Source organism: Protopterus annectens, chromosome 1.part0 (genome assembly GCF_019279795.1).
Source record: "Protopterus annectens isolate FY-2018-M chromosome 1.part0, PAN1.0, whole genome shotgun sequence".
NCBI classification, from domain to species: Eukaryota; Metazoa; Chordata; order Ceratodontiformes; family Protopteridae; genus Protopterus; species Protopterus annectens.
The window spans coordinates 467,771,892-467,797,400 of record NC_056725.1 but is presented as its reverse complement, the minus strand read 5'-3'; the positions used below and the strand labels follow the sequence as shown (position 1 = coordinate 467,797,400).

The window sequence follows — 25,509 nt, the reverse complement described above, 5'->3', positions numbered from 1 at the left end:
CTAACTGGCTTACTGAAAGAACCCACACTGTAAAAGTAGCAGACTCCAAATCCACCTCCAGACAAGTGACAAGTGGAGTACCTCAGGGTTCAGTCCTGGGACCGCTCTTGCTTGGCATCTACTTCTCTGAAGTACAGGCCAACACTAAGGGACTCTGGATAACAAAGTTCACAGATGACTGCAAACTGGGAGCCATTATTGAATCCCCAAATGATGTGGATACTCTACAAAAGGGCCTTACAGAAACAGATGCTTTGTGCCAGAGCCATGGGCTCAAGCTCAATGCCAAGAAATGTATAGTTATCCCCTTTGGGGAAAAAACATGTATCCGTGAATTATCATATAGGTGGCAGTACACTAAACACCGAAAGTGTGATAAGAGACTTAGGGACACAGGTGGACAGTGGTCTCACCTTCAATAACCACATTGCCACAACAGTCACAAAATTCTTCCATGTGGCACACCTCATCACTAAGGGCTTTTCATCCAGAAAAAAGGAGGTCATTGTCCCACTGTACTCATCCCTCATTAGACCCATTATAGAATACAAAGCCCTGTTTGGTATGTACCTCTCAAGACATCTGCAACAACTGGAAAGGCCGCAGAAATATCTCACTAAAAGAATCACAGGCCTAAAGCAGATGCCCTACGCTGACCGCCTTAAAAAACTCCAGCTATACTCTCCGTCGCATATCGTCTACTCAGAGGCGATCTTTGCTTAACATACAAGGCCATGTCAAACCCAGAGCTGTTGGACATGCTACACTTCAAGAAATCCCAATCCCTCAGAGCCACACGCTCCAGGGATCTAAACCTTGTCATCATAATAAACAAAACATGCTGGAGGGATAGGTTCCTGACCCACAGACTCCCCAGACTCTGGAATAGATTGCCCATACATGTCAGAGTGCCTCTTTGGTCCTCTTCAAAAAGGAACCTTGACGATCGGATGGGAGAAAGGAAATTCACCCCGGGGATCACGTCAGTCTCCCTGCTAGACAGGGGTCCAGGGAAGTAAATAGTGTGGGAAGAAATAGCCAGGGAGTTGTTATGGCTAGGCTTGTATAGGCCCTAGGGCTGACAGCCTAGTACCAACCTATGAACTTTATCCAAACACACACAGGTTAAACCACTCAGAGTCAAATAAATATGATAAATATGGCAAAATACTGACTTCTTACAATTTGAAACCATATCTTAGATATCACACTGGAAGACATAACCTTTCTGTTCCCCAATCAAAAGTTACACTTTACATAGTCATCATCTTTAACCCATAGTCATCATCTTTAACCCAACAGTAACATCAAACTCAACTGCAGACAAAACATCCATGAACACATAATGGTGTGAGGTACTACACATAATCATCATCATATTCTTCTTTTGGCTGTTCCCGTTAGGGGTTGCCACAGCGGATCATCCGTTTCCATTTCTTCCTGTCCTCTGCATCTTGCTCTGTCACACCAACCACCTGCATGTCCTCTCTCACCACATCCATAAACCTTATCTTAGGCCTTCCACTTTTCCTGTTACCTGGTAGCTTCATCCTTAGCATCTTTTTCCCAATATACTCAGCATCCCTCCTCAGCACATGTCCAAACCAATGTAATCTTGCCTCTCTGGCTTTGTCGCCAAACCTTCCAAACTGGGCTGACCCTCTAATATACCTCGTCACACCCAGTGCAAATCTTAACATCTTTAACTCTGCCACGTCCAGCTCCGACTCCTGCCTTTTTATCAATGCCACTGTCTCCAACCCGTATAATACAGCTGGTCTCACTACCCTCTTGTAGACCTTCCTTTTCACTCTTACTGGTACTCGTCTGTCACAAATCACTCCTGACACTCTTCTCCACCCACTCCATCCTGCCTGTACTCTATTCTTCACAGATTACAAAAATGATGGCATCAAAAAATAAAAGATATATACATATACAACAGAAAAATTGTGCTGCTTCACTTAAGATATTCAAATCGAATTAGTCTAATGAAGTACAGGACAAAAAAATTCTAACCAAATCATCAAGATCTAATGGCTCACAGCTTACTCTAAAAGGCTGACAGGTGTAACATATTCTTTAAATTATGACAGGCAACATTATGAATGTTACAGATTATCAACAGGATGTGAATGCCCAACCACAGGCATTAGCAAACACGCTTGCAGAAAGACTTCACACTAAAGAGACTACGGACATTAGGCTGAAGAGACAAATGTAGACATTCCTTATGTAACTGCAACCATGATACTGCCATAAGTAAAATTAAAAGCTCAAGTTCCACAGGGCCAAACATACTGGTTAATTCTTATTTAGGATCAAGGAAAAACCTAATTAAACCCCTATCACATTGAGTGAAATGTTACAAACAGACATGCCCCTGACCCATAACATGGTACCAGTTCAAGGGGGAGAATGTACGTAAGCAGACAATGTTAGACCCATCAGCCTGATCAGTAGATCCCCCAAGAGTTTACATGGAAATAAACACGAACACACTGAAACGGCTCAAACTTTTGGATACCAAAAACGACAATGAAGTGATTGTATTTAGCGCTTTCTTCCACTTTATTTATAACATGGACTTCTTCAGAAAAACGGGAACTCTCCCATGTTCCCGTTTTTATACATTACAGGATGTGATGTCATGTTGATCTCACACGTTTTTATGTTCATACTATAATTGATCATAATACACGTGTGTGTGTTGTGTTGTCCCAATGTGTGTGTGAGTGCGAGTGTATGTCAGTTCAAGTGAGGGAGTGTGTGTGTGTTGAGGGAGGGTGGAAGTTGTATTATGATCAAATTATATTTATGTACACTCTTTATTGTTCAGAATATTACATATTTTAACAATATGATTATAGCTGTATTTTTTTGTGTGTATACATACACACAGACGTAATAATAATAATTTTTATATAAATAATTGTTTATTTTTGTATATTCAATAAGAACATGATTTCACATTATAGTGCATTATTAATGACTTATTTAAAAATAATGAAAGAATTTTAAAATGTAGTGTTAAATTATGATTATTAGTATGAACATAAAAACGTGTGAGATCAACATGACATCACATCCTGTAATGTATAAAAACGGGAACATGGGAGAGTTCCCGTTTTTCTGAAGAAGTCCATGTTATAAATAAAGTGGAAGAAAGCGCTAAATACAATCACTTCATTGTCGTTTTTGGTATCCAAAAGTTTGAGCCGTTTCAGTGTGTTCGTGTTTATTGGTTTTCTGGCTAGTCCGGATTTGGTATCCAGTTTACATGGAAATGTCATAATGGAGCTTATCGAAAACAATACAGGGGGCTCTAATTTTGTTGGTGCGGTTTATTTTAGTTTGAACTTACTTTCCTTTATTTATTACCATTAAATATGAATAGTATGGATCTGCTACAGACGCGTTTGCCTTTTGAAACTTGCAATATTCTTCAGAGGAAACACCTGCACTTGAATGGCTGACAATACATATTGCTTAGTGACGTTCCTATGGCTTTACTTAGCCATGACACAAAAAGAGGTGGTACTGCAGTCAACCTGCCTGTCAAAACAAGCAGGTAAGCATTCATTCTCCAACCTCAACGGCCCTTTTTAAATCCTATACCAGTGAAATAAATTATGCAATAAAAAGACACAGCTCTCAAGATGTTAAAAACGCCAAGTTTGGTCCGTGACCAAGTCACCCAAAGCTAGACAGGAGGGTAAAAAAAAAAGTCAAACAGGCAAATGATAGCCATAAAGCTTGTTAACTATGTTAGAAACTCCATAAACAATACAAAGCACAATGCAGAGCTAACAGTAAATGATAATACATAGTCAGACCCAGAGGACAGTGAGCTAAACGTATCCACTAGCAGACTGGCTAACATCACCCCCTACATACCGGCATTACAGCCCCCCCATATCCTACATACCTGCATTAAAGCCCCCCCCCCCATCTCCTAAGAAAAAAATTAGGAAAAGGACTTTGGAAAGCTATGAACACTTCTTCCGAGAGTTTGGATAACATACCAGGCTGCCTACTGGCTAGACTAAAGCCGGACCTATCAAACCCCTTACACAGACTATTCAATACCAGCGTCCAGACAGGATCTGTGCAAGGAGAGTGAATGGACCTGGGTAATTACAGACCCACAAGTCTAACCAGCATCATCCATAAGGATAAAGGATAGAATAATTATAAAACTAATAAGGACATAAGTAACCGACAAACTTTTGATGTAACCCATTCTGGTTTTGTCAATTGCAGATCCTCCCTGCTTAACCTGCATGACTTCTTTAAGAAGGTTACTAAGCTATGGATGCAGGGGGGGTGAAGGAAATGTACACACTGTATATCTGAACCTTGTAAGGTGTTCACCAACATCCCACACTCAGGAATTTTTGATAACTCCCCGAGTTAAACGTCAATCCCTATGTAATTTGTTGGACAGCAAACTGCCTCACCAATAGAACTCAGAAACTTAGGATAGGCAGCTCTACCTCCTCTAAAGAGAGCTGTCACTAGTGGTATATCCCCACGGTTTAATCCTTGGGTCACTCCTCTTTGGCATTTACTTCTCCTCAGTAAAAGCTCATGTCAAGGGTTTATGGCTGACCAAGTTAAAGGATGATAGTAAACCCGATGCCATCAAGAACTCTCCAGAAGAAGTTCTTTCCCAAACATATAGCAGGTATCATAACCGTGGACTAAAACTAAATTCCAAAAAATATACAGCAGTCTCATTTGGCAAGCACAACGTACCAAGTAACTATCACAGAGAACCCCCCCCCCCCGAAAAATGATACTGTAGTAAGGGATCTGTGAACCTATGTGGACAACAAATTGCCCATCAATCAGTATGCATCCACTACTGTTAAAAAAGAGTCCTTTTTCATTGCACAGCTTAATGAAAAAGCTACAGCATCTAGGTCCAGAGACGTGATCATGCTACTGTATTTGGGCAATCAAAGAGTATGTCTCCTTCACTGTGTACTTGTCCAAACACTTAACTTCAATGACCACAACACTGTCAAACCAAAGAACCTAAACTGCAAAATTACACTAATCATCTCAGAGCCTTGTTCTGCTTTTCAGTATTATACACGTTACTAAGGGGTGATGTCTGCGCCACATACAGAGCCTCAACAGACACTATCTGCACATATATACTGCACATCCACAAGTAATGAACACAAACATCTATTCAAAAAACACAATTTTTATATGCAACAAACACATGTGAAGTGTGTCATAGAGAATACCACATATTTAGAACAGTCACTGTCACCTCACAGAGATAAGTATCTCCCTTACACTATTAGAACCTAATCTGCCCAAACAGATGGGAACCCACAAACTCTTCTATCCATAATGCACAGTAACGCAAAATTAGAGGAGTAACATGCAAGAATGGCTCTGGGTTATTAATATTTAAATTACAAAAGCTAAAAAAATTCTTTAGAAGCCTAAACCTGCATCCTCATGATCATCACATATCAATACTCAAGTAAGCACCTAAGCATAATTTAAGATACTGCTACATATGTTTGAATATGAAGTCTCCACCTACCATCCAAAACTACTACTCGGATTAGCAATGGGTGTACAGGTTACTAGGAGAGAAACAATTAGTAAAAACTCAATAAAACCTAGGACATACACTCACGTTTATTACCTCTTGCACCTTCTATCAAATGAGGCAGTTAACTGAAATTGCAAGACACACTGCTGATGACACCACGGTGGCAAGGCTTATGAGAGATGCACTTATAATCAAATCCCCAAAAATGTACCTTGCATGCAAACACCTTCTACCATTTAAAAACACACTTCACAATAATGCCAGTGCTACCCAACCAAATGGCATTTTCACAAACTGCACACAGTTCCTTAGTTCAATTTGAGACACAACGGTAGCAAAGCTTTTGACAGATGCACTTAGAATCCAATCCCCAAAACGTACCTTGCATGCAAACACCTTCTACCATTTAAAATACGCTTCACAATAATGCCAGTGCTACCCAACCAAATGGCATTTTCACAAACTGTACACAGTTCCTTAGTTCAATTTTAACAAGTATGATGTAGAAACATAGTAACAGATAAAACAAAACAAGTTAACACTAAAATAAACAACACCAACCCAGTCTGCAATTAAGCTAGAATCCTCCAATTCTGAAATGTTATCCTTTGAAGTTTAGAAATGCCAGTCGTGTGCCTTCAACATCGTTACTAAGTCGTATACCATCCAACTTCGAGACTTGGCACTGGATACCAGCTATAGAGTGCGCAAATTGCAGTTCAGATGAACATCCCAACATTTAAGGACCCTCCTGGGGCACCACCTTAAACAGCACACACGAAACACAATGCTATCTTAAAAAGAGAAACAAGGAAGCAGAAAGCAGGCAACTCTATCAATGACAGTAACACAAACACTCTTAAAAAGGCAAAACAAGACAGCAGTAAACAATTATGTGATTGCAACATCCCCAACAAACTTATAAATCACCATCTTACCTGAACCATTAGGACCAATAATTGCAGTAAAGTTCTTAAAGGGCCCTATGATCTGGCGGCCCTTATAGGACTTGAAGTTCTCGATCTCAATTAGCTTCAGGTACCCCATGGCTGCTTCCTGTCTCAGTCACAAATCCAAATGACTGGAAAGCAAACCAGTGACAAATCGAAAGTAAGAACCTATAAGGGAGTGCAGCCGTTCACATGAGAAAATAAATATAATGCACTGCCATCTTCCAAGACTAAACCAGAAGCGCGCTCCGCAAGCCTCTTGCGCTACCGCGAGATAAACGTCCAATCAGAGGTAAGAAACTAACTATATCCGGAAAAACACTGGCACAAAAGCGCTTCCGTTTCACTGTCAACTCTAAGTAGGAAAGTACGAGTAACTTTAGGGGCTTGTTTTGCTTTGTGCGTCTTTATGCAGTACTAGATTTATACTATAGCAAGTAGGTTATTCTGAACTTTTGTGCATCTAAAATACTGACCTATACAGGGTCGCCACCTTTTCAAAGTCAGGAAGTGGATCGTTTACCATGAAATTTGAAAATCTACAGGATAAACCATACACATATCTATCAAGGCTGTCCCTGATTTTTTTTTTTTACTCATATTTTAGCTATGCCCCTATTCCTCCTAAAACGTGTGACTTTTGGAGAAAAGGTGACAAATTACACTAAATAAATAATGACAACAATTAGTGACGTAGTATTAATTCACATTCTTTCATTTTGTCAATGTCTCAGGTTAATAGTACTAACATTTTAAAAGTGTCATCGATTGCCCTTGATTATTTCTGGATTTGTCCCTGATTAGATAATTAGTCCAGTTTTATTAAGAAAATCAACGTGTACAACAAGAATAACAATGTGTCATAAAATATCAATAAAATGATCAAATAACATTTTTTGGACTGAAGGTGAAGAAAAATTGACTGAATGTCTGCAGTATATTAACAACACCACTAGCTCTCGTAAATTTACATATAATTTTAATAAAGAAATGTTGAATTATTTGATGTGACTATTTATAAAAATCATTATTTATTTATTTACATTTGTTGACCGGGAGTTTCCGACTGGACGTAGGTCCTTTTAAAAAAAAATCATGATAGTAATACCTTCGAGTCAAAGATTTTTAGAAAAGAAACATTTTCAAAGTAATATTTATATTTTACTAGCGCCCTTTGCTGTTGTTTCTGTTTAATAAAGTCGTACTTCGTAGTATTGGAGGCTCCAAGTGCTTCGTTCTGTGGATTTGTCCTTGATTAGCTGATTACGCCAGTTTTATTAAGAAAATCAACGTGTACAACAAGAATAACAACGTATCATAAAATATCAATAACATGACAGACAGTCAAACATTTAGTGATATTCAATAAAATGCCTCTAGAATTATAATACAGTATTAAATCATATCACGCATCCCCCACGTTAGTAACCAAAGCTGTAATTGCAAATAAAATGTATAGCAGAATAGACTCTGAAAAGAACATATTCATGACAGGTAGCTTGTCATTGCAAAGGTAATAATGAAACCAGATGGGACCCCATAGCCTGCCATAGTCACTATATAAACACTGTAGTCTAAGGGAAATAAACAAAGAAACATAAACATCTGTGTGTGGTAGCACGATGGTAGTACATGAATTTATTTATTTATTTATTTATTTATTTTCTGTTGGTTTACCAGGATAGTCCATTGGGCCAAGAAGAACCCGTTTTCAATGGAGTCCTGGGGAGAAAAGCTCCAAACAATCAAAGTTACAATCGGTTAATCATGATAATTATACAAGAGTAAGAGATTCAAACAAACAATTACATAGTATTAGAGGAAACAATACAGCTAGTACAAACTAGAGCTGAAAACTTTTACAAATAATACAACTAGTAATGTAGCATACAGGTGGTACAAACAAAGAAGGAATGTTTCAAGGTACTTAATGAGAAGAACGGTTACATATCAGCAATCTTACATGTAAAGGGTACAGTGTGGTGTATTCTAGTGGATACAGAACACAAGAGTGTATGAGATAGGAGGAATTCTAAGGAAATATTGCAGGTGTAGATAGGGGAAGGAAAGGAAGATGGAAATTACCAGTGTTAATTATGTGGGGTGAAAGCAAGAGCATTCCCACTGGGATACTAGATATGAATGAAGGGATTTTTTGAAAGAAAAATGGTTGGAGGTGTGCAATTGATGGAGGTAGGGAGTTCCAGAGGCGTGCTAAACCATGTGATAGAAGATTTTTGCCTGGGGGACGAGTTGGTTTGTGGACTTCTAAGAGATTTTGGTTGTTAGACCTTAATACTCTATTGGGTAGATGCATTTTAAAGGTAGAAGACAGGGAGGGACAGAGGGAGGGGTTGAAGATTAGCTTGTGTGCAAGAGTTAGTTGAGTATAGGTGAGATGCTTGGGTAGTTCTAGCCAATGTAGTTGTTGGAGAGGAACAGTGGTGGGTGGAAGACTTGTGGCTGGTAGCGAACTTGGCAATTTTGTTATAGCAAGAGGAGAGTTGTGTTTTCAGAGAGGACTGTATGTTAGTTAGAAGTGGTGCTCCATAGAGAAGTGAGGGGATAAGAAAGGAAGTAGAAAGAGTGATTTTAGTAGCAGGTGTAAGGTAGTGCTTTTGCCGATAGAGCATACCAAGTTTTTGATGGGTTTTTGATATTTAGTTGTATATGGGAGTTGAATTTGAGCTGGTTATCAATTTGGACACCAAGTAATTTGGTCTCTGAGACCAGTTCCAGAGGTGTGTTGTTTTGACTAGTAATAGAGAATGTGTTACTATCGAAATAGGTGACTTTAGAGGGGGTGAACACCATTAATTTGGTTTTAGAGGCGTTTAGTGCTAGGTGGTTTCTTTTCATCCATTGCTCTGTGGTTAAAAAAGCGTCTTGAGTGAGCTTGAGGAGTGTAGGGATAGATGAGGCCGAGCAGATAATAGTTGAGTCATCTGCATATTGGATAATGTTTGAAAATGGGATAGAGTTACGGAAATTATTTATGAATATGTTAAAGAGGAGGGGACCTAGTATGGAGCCTTGGGGAACTCCGGTTGGGGTATTTAGAAATGTGGAGGTTGTCTTTTTCCATTTTACTGCTTGAAATCTATTAATATAATTTAAGTTAACTTGTAAAGGTGAGACCAAAATAAACATCCAATAAGCAAATGTCCAATAGACCCAGTCAGAAACCAACAATCACTTTCTTAAAGAGACCATGAAGATTGCATCACTAAGGTACACAGCTAAATCAACTATGATCATTACCAGAGATAGTCTTTTTTAGACGTTTGGAGCTGTCAGTTTTACGTCGAGTGACTTTAGTCCAAGATTTGTCTTTAGGACGACGGCCACGTGGGGCTTCCTCAAGGTCAACATCCTCTGTATGCCCAGCATCTATATAGTCGTCAACTGGTATAAGATTGGGAGCAGCATTCTCCGGAACAGGAGAAGCGGGGTGAGTACCTATAGCAGTATAAATGGTCGCACTACGTTGTTTGTTTTGTTTTTTTTTTTCAAAAATAAAAGCTCACGCTTGTAGAATTTGAGTTGTTCTGTTTCGTATCACATAACAGTGTTTTGGATAAAACGTGATTGTTTATTATTATTTATTACGACTACTGTGTTCTTACAGAGAGAATACTTGGGAAAGTTGCCATTTTTCATATAACTCCGGGATAACTTCTCAAACCATTGCTCTCGACCTACCATCTCCAAATTGTAGAACACTACTTCTCTCAATAGGCAAAATGTGGGACACTTCCTAAGGGAGTCAGTTATGAAGTACAATACATTATTTACATAACTTTTTCTTCATACTTTCAAAAATGATTTTTTATGAATTAATATTAAATATGTAGCACGCGTATCTGTTAAAATTCTTGACAATGAAAGTGCGGCTTAAGACTCAAAGTAAGGAACTCTTTTCAGATACATCTGAGGGGTGTCTCCCAACATATCACTCGGCTATCCAGATTTTTGTAGAATGTCCAGGTTATTGCTTCATATTTTGGGTCTGCTCCACGTAAAATGTATGTATTTCTGGCAAAACAATGAGGACTGGAATCACTAAATGATAGATATTTTGGTTTTGACTTTGTTTGTTTGTGTCTTTCGGCTTTTCCCGGTTAGTGGTCGCCACAGCGGAACTCCGGTCCGCTAATGATTGGCAGTAGATTTTTACGTGCCGGCTTGCCGGGCCTAACGCACAACCTTCACCGAAGGAACGCTCATTCACGCATGTCGCCGCACAGAAGACGCTCTAACTGAGCTACCGCAGCACAACCACTGCAGCTTTCGGTTTTTGACTTTATACTTTAAAAAAATGCATGCTAACACAAAACGTGTTATTGTAGCAACTTTCTAAGTCCATAAGTGCAATATTTAAAACTTGTCCCTGATTTTGGGATCCCCCCATTATTTTAGCTTTGTCACAGCCTAAGGGTGGACAGGTAGTAACCATAACTTGATGACAGCATATTTTCTCCAGTCCCTTGCGCCGTGATACTTTTACAGCTATGGAAATTAATTTAAATCGGAATGAATGACCAGGACCTGTGCATTCTCAGCACAAGAACTTCATGCCTTTGATTTTTTTAGGTTCAGCTTAAATGTGGTCATATGCTTGTAATTATGCCGTTTTGCGTCCTAAAATGTGTACTTTTAAGCATTCGCACTAATGTAGCACTTTTTATTACTGACATTGAAGAATATGCTGTGTGTGTGCGCGCGCGCGCGTGTATGAATGAGTAGGCAATCTGAAGAACACATAGTGACAACTGAACGTATATATCTGGTTTATTAAGGGACATATGCGTTAACCATTCATGAGACGCATACATTTATTTATTTATTTACATTTGTTGACCGGGAGTGTCCGACTGGACGTAGGTCCATTTTCAGCGGAGGCCCGGGGAGAAAAGCTCCACAGTTGAAATAAACAGACAGTAGTTACACTTGATTACATGGCGATTAACAATTTGATTAACATAGCAATTAATTACTAAACATATTTACAGATGAGGAACATAGTACATCAGTAGACAACTAGAATCTTTATCTGTGAAGTACATAACAGACATTAACAGATGTTACAATAAGAAGTTCCTGCTGTATAATAAGTACTAGGCTTAGGAGCATCTGAGCTTGCCATAATCAAGGTAGTTAGTGGGGTGGAAAGAAAGGTAGTGGTTGAATGGGGTGGGCGATATTAGAGTGGGAGTTGCAAGCAAATATACCAAGCACTAATAACTTTGCACAGTGAACTGAAAAAAAACATGGATAACATTAGTGTATGTACGAATGTATAGATGAGGTTCATTTACTAGTTCTTCTAAGTCCTGTAATATTTGTAATTGTAACTCCTGTTTCGCTGATTGTTTTGAAGTCCCCCGCCATGACTAGTACTATGGACTCTCCCAGTTTCCATGGTAATTGTAAGCGTCTTGTGGACAAAGAGCTCCTAAATAAACCTTCAAGTGTTGCGTACTCGTAGGCGTTTAGAACTCCCGCACCGGGTGGAAATTGTCTTTAAGCGAAAACTTCGAGCAAACTCCGGCATTATTAGCAGGTAGAACAAATGATATGTTTCTCTTTCCACGTTGATCAGATTTATGTCATCAATTTTAGATTATGCTAGCTTGATTCGTGTTGACACCAATGTCCGTACCTCATTTTTTATACACGCACGAAGTATATATGTAGTTATTCATGTATAAACTGCCTAGCTTAGAATATGTCTCATCGTGTTTTGTTTGTCATAAAAGTACTGCTTTCGAAGTGGCTATCCAAAGTGGAGCAGGTATGTATTGACTGTAACTGAGATGTAAGACTTCGCAGCACTGTCCACACAGTCAAATGTATGCTGGGTTATTTATCATCAAAGACGCTAACCCCACCATAAAACTGCATTTCTGTGTATCTGCCTCTTTGTCACTTTTTTTATATATACACACAAGGGCATCTTTGCACGCGTACATGTGTGCATAATGTGTTTTTATCGTACGGAACTTTATACCGCCTTTCCGAATACCAGTTGCGCAAAATATAGGTTATAACCAGTATTTAGAGCGACATTTAAATGTCTGTTTTGTTAATACATATACAAAACCGCCAAATGATGACAGCGTGACTGAAGAGAACAAAACACAGCTACTCCATATTATGTTAATTTGTATTGTACAGTCATGGGATGTGTAAGGTCACTGTGTTACGAGGCCTTCAGGAAAGGCTGCTGCATAGGTGGCACTGTACATAGGTTAGGGCACAGAAAGAAGGAGGTGGTAGGATTCATATACCTGTTGAAGGTATGGGAAGACGACCATGTATGCACAGAGGTGATATATATATATATGTGTGTGTATATATATATATATATATATATATATATATATATATATATATGTAAATTCTCTATATACATTATGATCATAATCATTTTGGACTTCCTGTGTCTTTCACTTCATCTTGTGCAAATGGGGTTCCCCGTGCTTGCATATAAGGAAACCTCCCCAATTTAAAATCCTCTATTGGAAACTCTCTCCATAGTCTCCCACTGTTCACAGAGCTGCCAGTTTATGCAGAGAGTGGTACCACTGCAGGTCATCTATTAGTATATTACTAAACATTCTCACTTTGACCTTTAAGTGACTCTCCCTTACTCCTTCCCATCTAGAAATTGTGTTTCATTGCCTTATATAGCATAGGCTAGATTCAGACCTGCTGAATCTAGACTGTTTGGTAACACTGTGTTCTTAAACCAGCCATCTTACATTAAAATAGCCTCCCTGAACCTCTGTGCCAGAAGTGTACAGCACAGGACCATCCGAGTTGGGGATTGTTGGAGAAAGCCTCAGTTTGGGGAATTCCCATTGGTAGTTGAGTTAAAACTGTTTGTTTAAATTTGTCTGTATATAAGTCTTGCATTTGTGTGGGTTTGCTCTCAGTTTACCATAGCTGCTCAATATTTGGCAACTTTAGCCAGAGGTTTGGAGTGCATCTGCACCGAAATCCAAGGCATCCACTAAAAAAAAAAAAAAATGAAAAACAAGTATATTTTAAGACAGCACTACCCTTTGTTAACTGTATTTAATTGAATTGCTGCTTCATTTTTGCTGTTTGTGACTAAGTCCAGTTGGTTTACTACTGAAATTCCGAAACTGCATTCATCGACCGTTCACCCAAAATGCAGAATTCAGAACTTTGAAACAGCAGCCATGGCAAAAAAATAAGTATGTCAACATCCCGTAGTTCGATGTATTCGACATAGCAGGAGGTGATGTCAGTCACCCATGCTATGCACCTTAATGTACAGTTACACTCTACAGTCAACAGTTCTCCCGATCGATTCTCGGCTGGAGCGCCTTCTGTGTGGAGTTTGCATGCCCTCCCCGCGGTTGAGTGACGTTAAAGGCATGCAGGTAGGTGCGAGCGTGAATGGGCGTGCCTTCGTTGAGGGTTGGGTGTCGGGCTGGCAACTCGGCACTGTAAAATCCACTGCCAGTCGTGACCGGACCAGAGTTCTGCTGTGGTGACCCCTAACCAGGAAAAGCCGAAAGAAATACATTTTTGCAGGGGGGGGGTTGTGCCCCCTGCACCACCCCACACCCCCTGCAAATTAAATATACCAACTCCAAGATCACACTACAGTGAGGAGATGGACTAATTCCCTGTTCCTCACTGAACCACGATCTCCGTGCACAATGCTGACCTCAGATACTCGAAGTACACTACCTATTTGCTGTAGTGTAATCTATGTATTTTGGTTCAGCATTCTGTCCATTTGAAAAGTGCCTTTCGACCACATGCTGGTCGAACACATGCACTTCGAACATTTAATAGTAAACTCTCCACTTACTTCCTTCCAAATACCACATTCAGAAAAATCTGGGTCTATATCACGTGGTCGAAAGCTAGTAATAGCGAACAACCACAACTTCGAAAACACTAGAACTTGAAATTGTTATTGTGGGGTTGCACTACAGTGTAGATAGGAGTATTTGCCCTTTCCTCACTGTAGTGTGATCTCAGAGTTGGTATGTATATATTTAGCGGGGGGTGTAGTGGTGCAGCAGTAGCGTTGTCGCCTCACAGCAAGAGGTTCTCCCATTCGATTCCCGGCTGGAGCACCTTCTGTGTGGAGTCTGCATGTCCTCCCCGCTGTCGAGTGGCGTTCGAAAGACATGCGTAAATGGGCGTGCCTTCCTTGAAAGTTGGGCGTCGAGCTGGCACCTCTACTGCCAATCATTAGCAGATTGGAGTTCCGCTGTGGCGACCCCTAACCAGGAAAAGCCGAAAGAAGAACATTGCAACTTCAAGTTCCGGTGTTTTCGAAGTTGTGGCCATTCACTATTATTAGCTTTTGACCGTGTAATATAGACCCGAAAAACCTTGTCACAATGAACGGGCAGTTTCCCATCATTTCTCCTGCCAGCTTGACTGATATGGGCATCTTGAGGCAATGTAGCAATTGCTTCATGTATACTGACCGCCATTTACTCCTAAAGTAAACTAACACCCTGTGTGGGAGATGCAAATACACTGTGGAACTGGAGTCAGTTCTGTCATGTAAAAACAAACTAGACATCAAACAGGTTGTCAGCACACACGCTTCCCCTTTCACACAAAATAAGGTAATGACACATAAACCCACATACATGGAAGTACTCACTAAAAGCCTACCAAAAGAACAGAGACCTGCCAAATGCACACCACACACACTCACCACTAAGCATAAAGAAACCACTACACATATCAGCACACACTCACCTGTGTCTCAATAAATAAGCCCCTATTGAAAAACACATCAAATGTCTTGGTCATAGGCGACTCCATAGTTAGACACACAGATGTCCTCCTCACCGGACTGGACAAGGTGAAGGTCACAGTCAGCTACTTATCAGGTGCCAGGATTTGATCATGCATGCACTCAAGTCACTCGACAAGTACTGTTATGACTCTGTCATAGTCCATGTTGGAGTGAATTACTTGAGACATACCTCTCTGGACTATATGAAGAGAGACATGATGGAACTCTGATTAGGTGTCCCAGACAGATATGTCCCTAGCCCTAAGCAGTATCCTACCCTCGCCCAGGATGATGCCACAATATAAACAAAAAAATGATTGACTTCAACAATTGGCTCAGCTTCTGGTGTCAGTCCAGGGGGATCCAGTATCTGTCAGCCTGGGAAGATATGGTAGATAGACCTCACTACATTGCTAGTGATGGTCTGCACCTATCCCCTGTAGGCTTTCGGATACTGGCAAAGACCCTTGCCTCCTCCATAGTGCCTTTTTTAGGCAATGTCAAAACAACACATTTTCCAATGTAAGAAAATCTATTAGAGACAAACTCAGGGTATTGCTGCTTAATGCTCGGAGTTTAAACATGAAACTGCACTTCCTTGGAGGATGCTGATGTCTGTGCAGTTACTGAGATGTGGTTCGTCACTGAGACTACCCCAGTTGTACAAGGTTACAATGTCTTCCACATGTTCAGACCTCCAAATTAGTATGAAGGAACCAAAGGTGGAGGTGTATTCATCTGCATTAAAACCAAATACACTTCAAAACTGGTCAAACAGCATGACTCTCTCAAACTAATCCCTGTCCAATTAACTATTCGGAAAGCACCATACCACATCATTGCTAGCTATAGATCCCCCACCATGAACCAGAGTAAGCACACCGCCTACCTCGATTTACTGGAATCCCTCACCATACAGCCCAACACCTTAGTCATGGGAGATTTCAACTATCCTTCCATAGACTGGGGGACATACATGAGCGAAAACACGTTAGCCTAGAGGTTCCTGGACTTTGTTAACACAAATGCTCTGGAACAGATAGACTGCACCCCCACTAGGGGCGCTAGTATTGTAGACATAGTACTCACCAACATGGGGTGGGGTCACTGTACTTCCCCATGCGTGATGCTCTCCCTGATTAGGTCAGACCACAAATCAGTCTTGTTTGACGTAACTACTGGAACTGACACCCTCCACAGGAACAAAAATTATAAAAAAACTTCACCAAAGCTAACTACATCCTAATAAGCGATGGTATAAAAAGTTTCACACCACCAGCAATCACTGACGTCACTGATAATTATGTAGAAGTGTACGCAAATAACCTGTACAAACACTTAAGTGACTGCATAAACTCTGCTGTACCTGACCGGATCAAAACCAGGTCTTCCTATAAAAACAAACCACTATGCTGGATTTCAAGTATAAACAGATTATATAACAAGAGGAAGAAACTGTTGTCCAAAAGCAAGAGGGATATCACTCTGCAGAGGAAGAGTTCCCTCCTAAGCCTAAACAAGAAAATCAGAAATTTTGTTAAGTCTTCTAAAGAAAATTATGAAACTAAAATCACATCTGTAGCTAAGCATAATCAGAAGGCATTCTTTAACTATGTCCGAAGTCTAAAAGGGAATACCCAGCTTTGTGCTGAACTGGTTGTAGATGGGATCACTTATACTACACCAGAAGATATCGTCAATCTGCTAGCTGACATATTCAGTGCAAAGTCACCCCCATCCCCACCTGTGATATCCCAAAGCATACCTGACACCCATCCTCTGCTAGTATCTCTAGAAAATAGCTCATCTCATTTCTCACCAAGGCCAAAAACACAGTCTTGATGGGACCAGCTAATATCCCAGGTTGTTTACTAAACAATCTAAAACAAGACCTAGTGGACCTACTTGGCATTGTCTTTAATCATAGCTTGAGAACTGGCTATGTTCCTGCAGAATGGAGAACAGCAACAGTAATCCCCCTGCACAAAGAGGAGCCATCAACTGACCTTGAAAACTACAGACCCATAAGTATAACCAGCCTCATCTGCAAGGTCATGGAAAGAATTATCATGGACCTTATCAACAAGGACATAGGTGACTTCCAAATGCTGGACCCAACCCACTTTGGTTTAAAGGTAGATCATGCTTATTAAACCTGGTAGACTTCTTTGAGAATGGCACCAAAGCCATGGAGGAAGGTAAGACAATGCACATAGCCTTGCTCAACCTTGCCAAGGCTTTCAACACAATTTCTCACTCTGGCATTTTTGAAAAACTCTCCCAAATTGGGATTAACCCTTACGTTACTAGATGGGTAGCCAGTCAGCTCACAAATAGAACACACTCTTGTCAAAATTAGTGACTCCACCTCCACCTGTAGACCCATCATCAGTGGAGTACCACAGGGGTCTATGCTGGACTCCTTACCGTTTGGCATCTATTTCTTAGAAGTCCAGGCCAAAGTAGACCGCTTATGGCTCACCAAGTTCACTGATGATTGTGAACTGGGAGCAGTCATTGAGTCCCTCAACTATGTCAACATGTTACAAGAAGGACTAACATGAACAAGTGATTGGTGCCAAAGCTATGGTCTAAAACTAATTGCAAAAAAATGCATTATTACCGCTTTTGGCAACATGGAATTCCCTGCAAATTACAATATTGACAGCAACCCCCCCCCCCAAGTTCCAACCCAGCGGTGCGAGACGTGGGAAATTAGGTTGATAGCAATCTGAACTTTGACCACCAAGTTTGCACAGTGGTAAGGAAAGACTTCTACATAGCGCATCTCATAAGCAAGGGTATAGCATCCAGGTCAAGGAACGTTATAATTCCACTGTACTTGTCCCTCATCAGACCACTAATAGAGTATAACACACCCTTTTGCATGACCTTCACCAGACACCTGCAGCAGCTGGAGAGACCACACAGGTTTCCCACTAAGAAAATACAGGGACTCCAAGCCATGACCTATGTGGACAGGCTGAAAGCCCTGACATCTTATTCTGTATCTTATAGGCTGCTGAGATGTGATGTGTGCCTGGCCTGTGGGGCAGTCTCCATCCGTGCCCTAATGGAAATGCTGCACATCTGCAAATCAAATGGCTCAAGAGTCACACGCTCTAGGAATCTCAACCTAGCTTGTGACATTAACAGATCATGCTGGAGAGACAGATACGTCTCCCAGAGACTCTCTATTCACGTAAAACAGAGCTCCTCATTGACGCTATTCAAATGCAACCTAGATAATTGGACGAGAGATCGCAAATTCGCCCCTGGGTGGCACCCATGTCCCTCAGGGATATATGGTGTTCATCACAGATCCGCTCTGTTCATAAATTCGTTCAGCAAACTTCCCAAAAAAAGAACAAATGGGGATACTTGGGATTAACATAGCTAGTCTTGTAAAGGCTGTAGGGCCACTAGCCTTGTAACATCCTGTGAACCTATGAGATATATCTGTATCTATATAACTATATCGCTATATCAATATGGATATTATATAAAATTTCGAATGTTACATGGTTGAGACCAAATGTTCGAAATTTTGAGTGCTCGAAGATAGACTTTCAATGGCACCGTACAGTGCAGATAGGGAGAATTTCCCTTTTCTGCACTGAAGTGCGGTCTCGGAGTTGGTATATTTAAGTATGGGGAGTGGGGGTGCAGGGGCTTGCCCCTACTGTTAAAGTGTTTTTTGCTGTGTTTTCTTTTTTTTTTTTTTTATGTTCGAACATCCAAATGTCGAACATTTGGTCTCGACCATGTAATGTTCGACATTTTGGATGTTCGAACATTTAACATAGACCATATATATATATATATATATATATATATATATATATATATATATATATATATATGTGTGTGTGTGTATATATATATATATATATATATATATATATATATATATATATATATATATATGTTTACAATAGAAAGACAAATTTATAAAGTGTAAATATAAGGATATAATATATTAAAATTTTAGTAAAAAGTTTATGGATAAAAGGCATTTTTAATAAATTATTTTCATTGTTGTTAGTGGGGTAGGAACTGTGTTTTGGAAGAAAATATAAACACATAGTTATTAAGTGTCTTAAGTTTTTAATTGCTTCAAACTGATGAGAAGTTATTAACTGATTAATTATTTAATTGAGTTAATGAAGCTTTAGCTTCACTATATAAGGGTAGGAGGTTATTGTGTTTGATTCATCTGAAGAAGTCACAGCATTTACTGTGACGAAAAACGCTTTATGTGGATTAAACTATTCTATTTTACTACAGTTTTGTGTCGATTTTCACTTTGTTCTTCAGTCCAGTATTTTGTGGCTTCGTAGTCTTATTTTCTTAGTTTACTTGTGGTTGTGTTGATTCACATGGACGCAGAAGGAGTTGAAATTGTTGACACTCACTTTGTTCTTCAGTCCAGTATTTTGTGGCTTCGTAGTCTTATTTTCTTAGTTTACTTGTGGTTGTGTTGATTCACATGGACGCAGAAGGAGTTGAAATTGTTGACACTCAGCTTTCGCAGGACAATGGAATTGGTAACCTGACTATACTAATTGGACTTCTAACACAACGCATTGAGGATTTAATGGACAAGGTAAACCATTTATCTAACCCCTGCCCGAGTCTTGCCTCTACCGAAGAAACTACAACTAATACAGACATGGACAAACTGATATCTAACACTTGTAGCCATAACCAATGCACCTCTCCCACTAGCAACGTTGGACCATCACAAGAGTCTAGTGGGAACTATGTACTTACTGTAAACTATGCCAACAACAGTTCAGCAGGGAGAAATGTTTCCTCGGGGCTTATTGGAACTCCAGATGCACGCATTTGGTTAAGTGAACCTCTTAACTTGTTTTCGGAGACAAATTAACAGGAGTTACTGGCTGGAGGACTGAATAATATAGTTTCTAATTTGCAGAAACTAGACTCTAACTTGCTGAAGTACAAGAAATTACAACTGGAAATCAGTTATTTTTGCCAATGTAGCAGTGAAAATATTGTTCCTAAGGGGCTGAGAAGGTGGCAGTACCCCACCGGATTGGAGGAGGGATCAGTATTTCATCAAGAACTCATTGAGCTCTTCAACAAACAAGGTATTGAGTTATTGCAGTGTATGTGTAAACACTACCAAACAATGATAGATAGATTAATGGAAGAAACTATGGAACTGGACACAGCAATCAAATTAAATACTGACTTTCAAAGGTATCAATACGATTATACTAGGACATTTACAAGTATTGAGCAATATATTAGTAAATTGAAAGTCACGAAAATAAAAAACTTAACAGAGATCGGAATGCATACAGTAACGGTTCAGCATATCCCAAACCCCCTACGTCACAAGCGTGGAATCCTAATGGCCAAAAGGCTAAAGGAGGCGGGTCTTCCTTGAACAGTGAAACAAGGGACATACACTTGGAATCTAATGGCGAGTTAGTCGAAGTACAAGATGCACCTCGTAGGAGTGAGAGGATCTCATATCAAAAAACAAACAACAACATGACCAATAACTTTAATGACAACAGCTTTAACAACGACCAAGGAGAAAACTTTCAAAATTGATCTTTGAATCACAAACCACAACAGGAAACGAATTACTCAACTCAGAGGAAGAAAAAGAAGGGGAACAAAACAAGGAAATAAACACCTATACAGGTACTTATACTTGTAAATTGACTTTTAACAAAGAGAATGACTTTACTGTTTATAACTATTCTGGTCTCTTTATTGGAGGCACTGGTTGAGTTGTTTGCAAAAGGCTTTACATTCGTGCCAGATCATAGAGCAAGTTTGGCCTCTTCTCTTATAGACCTTAAATTGTTTGTTTGTAAACCAAATCTGAATGTCATTATGGGGGAAAATGTAAATAGAAATGACAAGTATTATATTCCCAGTACATTCAATCCACCTCTACACCCAACACTAGAACTTTTCTAACAAATTTGTGAGTTGGAGTTTAGGAATAAACTTGACAACAACTTACTCCACAAGAAACACGAACAGAACATCACCGAAATGGAGAATCAATTGTTGGATGACTTACAAATGGCACCCATGAGAGTAATGAAACCTGATAAGGGAAGTGGACTGGTATTATTGAACATAAGTGACTTTGCAATTAAAATGTTTGAGTTACTTAATACAGACTCATATAAAGAAGTGACAAGGAACGAACTGAATATAGCATATAGTCGTATAAAATCATTTATTTATGAATTGTTCATTGAAGCCAGAATAGACATAAATTTATTTAATTATCTGTCTATGCCAGCACCCAGAATATCCAGTATTTTTGGTGTCCGGAAAGTACACAAAGATATAGGAAATCTTCCTATGCGACCATTAGTAGACGCCAGAAATAATATCACCTATACGTGTGCCAAATATGTAGACACTATACTAAAGTATGTAATTAGTGAGAAGCAAATTTGCAAAGATTCGTGGTCCTTCTTACATAATTTAGACAACTTACAATTCGACTTACAACTTACAAATACGTAGACACTTTACTAAAAAAGTATGTAATTAGTGAGAAGTAAATTTGCAAAGATTCGTGGTCCTTCTTACATAATTTAGACAACTTACAATTTGACATCAGGTTTAACTTCCTAACAGTAGATTTCAAAGATCTGTATACCTCTATCCCACACCTTGAAGGGGTAGAAATGGTCAGCCACATTATGAGAACAAAAGGGGCATCTAACAATGAAATTAGCCTAATTGTAGAGTTACTAGACATGATTTTTTTCTAACAACTGTGTGTTATTTGAAGGTAGAATATTCCTGTAATTAACAGGAATAGCCACGAGCTCTCCATGTGGCTCCAGTTTCGCCAATTTGGTGATGGCGGACTGGGTACACGAATAAATTTTTCAGAACAACTGGGTTCAAGAAAAGGTGTACTATTACACCCGATTTTTGACGACATTTTCATGGTGATAAAGGGTGGCATGGAAACAGCTAATGCAATAGTCAATTACCTTAATGAAACTACTGACTTTTTGTGTTTCACATCACAGTTTAGTATAGACACTATAGCGTACTTGGATGTACAGGTATCAAAATATACGATCTGTGAATGTTACACTGCATGGATATACAGAAAAGAAACTTATTTTTCAAGTTGCCACCCCTTTCACCAGAAAGTCACTTGTGAAAGGACAGTTGGTCAGGGCAGCCAGGATGGTCTCATTAGATATAGATTTTTAAACTGAATGTAACAGCCTTAAGGAGATGTTCACCAGAAGAGGCTATCTGACATCGATTAACACACTTATATTGGAAGTCACCCAGAAACGTAGTAGTGGTATCTACAAGCCCATTTTGAGTCAGGAACACTGTAACAATAATATTGCATGTCCACATTCTTTTGAGACATTGTCTAATACTAATGATCTACAGAATATGGGTAACTTTATTATTTAAATTCAGTTGAGATGCAGTAGACCTCTGCAACATTATAAGGAAGAACTGGGAGTTAATACTATTAGAGACTTCTATTAGAAAGAAGGTTGAAGGTACACCTAGGATGATTTACAAAAGAGGGGCCGACTTGAAAAATGTAGTCGAAAGGAACCAAACAGTCATCACAAGTAGGTGTGGAATGTACAGATGTGGTATGTGTAGGTATTGCAAACACATGGATGTGAGTCAGATATTTAAAGTAAGGGATAGGAAATATACTACCAAATACAGATTAAATTGTCAGTCTAAAGCAGTAGTATACCTGGCCAAATGTCAAATGTAGGGAAAACTGACCGTAGACTGCGGGAATGAATATACGAACATCTGTATCACATTGGTATACTAAGTGGGGACAATGCCTTAGCCAAACATATTTCTGAACAGAAAGAACATACATTTTTATTTGGGGAAATGGATCAGATTATACCTGATAAAGCAGGAGGACCAGACCCCTTAAAGTTGGAACGTCTTGAGTTAATATGGCAGTTAGAAACAAGTGCGAGTCAGTACCCAGGACAGAATGAAATATGTTCTATTTCATGTATTTTGAAATTAAGAAGCCTTATTAGATATTACTAAACTGTTTTAAAGTATAAAAGTTTAATTATTATTTTTATTACAAAGTACATGCCTTGGACTCATAATTTAGATAGGCTAAAAGAATGAAGTCACACTTGCATTAGCACTTGATCCGCGGCGGTGCAGCGGTAGCATCGTTGCCTCACAGCAAGAGGTTCTCCCGTTCGATTCTCAGCTGGAGTGCGGGGAGTGCCCTCTGTGTGGAGTCTGCATGTCCTCCCCGCGGTTGGGTGGGCGTTCAAAAGACATGCGTAAATGGGCGTGCCTTCACTGAAGGCTGAACATCGAACTGGCACCTCGGCGTTCATGAAAATCTACTGCCAATCATTTGCGGACCGGAGTTCCGCTGTGGCGACCCCGAACCGGGAAAAGCCGAAAGACAACAACATTGATGTTACTGTTTACAATAGACAAATTTATAAAGTATAAATATAAGGACATAATGATATATTAAAATTTTAGTAAAAAGTCTATGGATAAAAGGCATTTTTAATAAATTATTTTATTGTTGTTAGTGGGGCAGGAACTGTGTTTTGGAAGAAAATGTGAACACATAGTGATTAAGTGTCTTAAGTTTTTAATTGTGTCAGATTGATGAGAAGTTATTAACTGATTAATTGTTTAATTGAGTTAATGAAGCTTTAGCTTCAATATATAAGGGTAGGAGGTTATTATGTATGATTCATCTGAAGAAGTCACAGCATTTACTGTGATGAAAAGCGCTTTATGTGGATTACATTATTCTATTTTACTACAGTTTTGTGTCTATTTTCACTTCGTTCTTCAGTCCAGTGTTTTGTGGCTTCATATAATTTTCTTAGTGTACATTTGTGAAACATGGCAGAACAAGAAAACCTGGAAATGTTGGACTTTTTTTGACTTTGTTAAACTTGTAGGGGACTTTAAAGCATAAGCCCTACTTTATGTCATTAATGTTTGGAAGAACACTTAGGAAAGGGGAAGAGGAGGGAGTTAACTGTAAGTAAAACAAATTTTGTCTTAACAGTAGTATTTTTATAAAGCACAATATAATCTGCATGATATAATGTAAAATTATCTCGTTTATTTTTAAGAGTACTGCAGATACTAAAGTAAACAGGTGCCCCTGTTTTTTCCTTCTTTTCACTTTCTCCTTGTTCAGTTTTAAGAAATGTAGGCACTGCAATGTAAAAAAAGAATAAAAGTCTGGTCAAAAGAGCATGATATAAGAAAAATGTATGTGCTTTTTCTCCTTCTTGCATAGGGGAATGACTGGATCAAGGCTCTTGACTTATCTAGTAACAAGTGTTAAGAGAAAGCAAATAAATAGAAAAGAACATTGAATATGATATAGCTTTCCTCTAGCAATTAAATAAATGCTTGTAGAAGCAACCCTGGATCTGGTTCTCATGTTTACATGTAGACAATCTGATGAAGAGCAATAAAAATAGAAAACTTTTTTCTTTCAATGGCTAGGAGATAATGTTTTCTGAAAACATTCAAGTGTTTTCAAAATCTGGGAGAGCAGTAAAGATAAGACAACACCAGACAGCGCTTAGTAGAAGCACAAACTGTACCATATAGCGTAGCTTGGATAATCTAGGTTAACCCAAGTCTGTCTATATGGCTGTCATTTAGGAACAGTTGTTCCTGTTAGAAGGGTCTTCTTCTTCTTTCAGCTGCTCCCGTTAGGGGTCGCCACAGTGGATCAACTGTTTTCATTTCTTCCTGTCCTTTGCATCTTGCTCTGTCACACCAACCACCTGCATGTCCTCTCTCACTACATCCATAAACCTTAACTTAGGCCTTCCTCTTTTCCTGTTACCTGGCAGCTTCATCCTTAGCATCTTTTTCCCAATATACTTTTGCATCCCTCCTCGGCACATGTCCAAACCAACGTAATCTTGCCTCTCTGGCTTTGTTGGGCTGACCCTCTAATATACTTATTCCTTATCCTGTCCATCCTCGTCACACCCAGTGAAAATCTTAACATCTTCAACTCTGCCACGTCAAGCTCTGACTCCTGCAGGGTAAATCTTCAATATTTGAAGATGTACATAGTTTTGTGTGTTAATATTAAGTTAATAGGTTTTAGGAGTGTGTTCAGAATCAGAATCATATCTATTGGCCAAGTA

General features: G+C 39.3%; 2 protein-coding genes across 3 annotated transcripts in view; one reads left to right on the top strand and one right to left on the bottom strand.

Moving 5' to 3' along the window:
- Nucleotides 1-6,800, bottom strand: part of SMC1A (structural maintenance of chromosomes 1A) — a 1,753,330-nt gene extending 1,746,530 nt beyond the window's left edge. Inside the window, exon 1 of the mRNA XM_044060554.1 lies at nucleotides 6,517-6,800. Within this exon, the coding sequence (XP_043916489.1) occupies nucleotides 6,517-6,625 (109 nt within the window). The 5' untranslated portion in view covers nucleotides 6,626-6,800. The remainder of the gene's footprint in view (nucleotides 1-6,516) is intronic.
- A 2,844-nt stretch (nucleotides 6,801-9,644) lies between these two features.
- Nucleotides 9,645-25,509, top strand: part of LOC122792944 (RIB43A-like with coiled-coils protein 2) — a 582,834-nt gene continuing 566,969 nt past the window's right edge. The window contains exon 1 of one of the 2 annotated variants that reach the window (XM_044060542.1): nucleotides 9,645-9,979. The gene's annotated coding sequence lies outside the window, so the exon portion shown is untranslated. Of the gene's footprint in view, nucleotides 9,980-11,981; nucleotides 12,092-25,509 lie in introns of those variants that run through there. The other variant, XM_044060534.1, reaches the window with a different exon arrangement.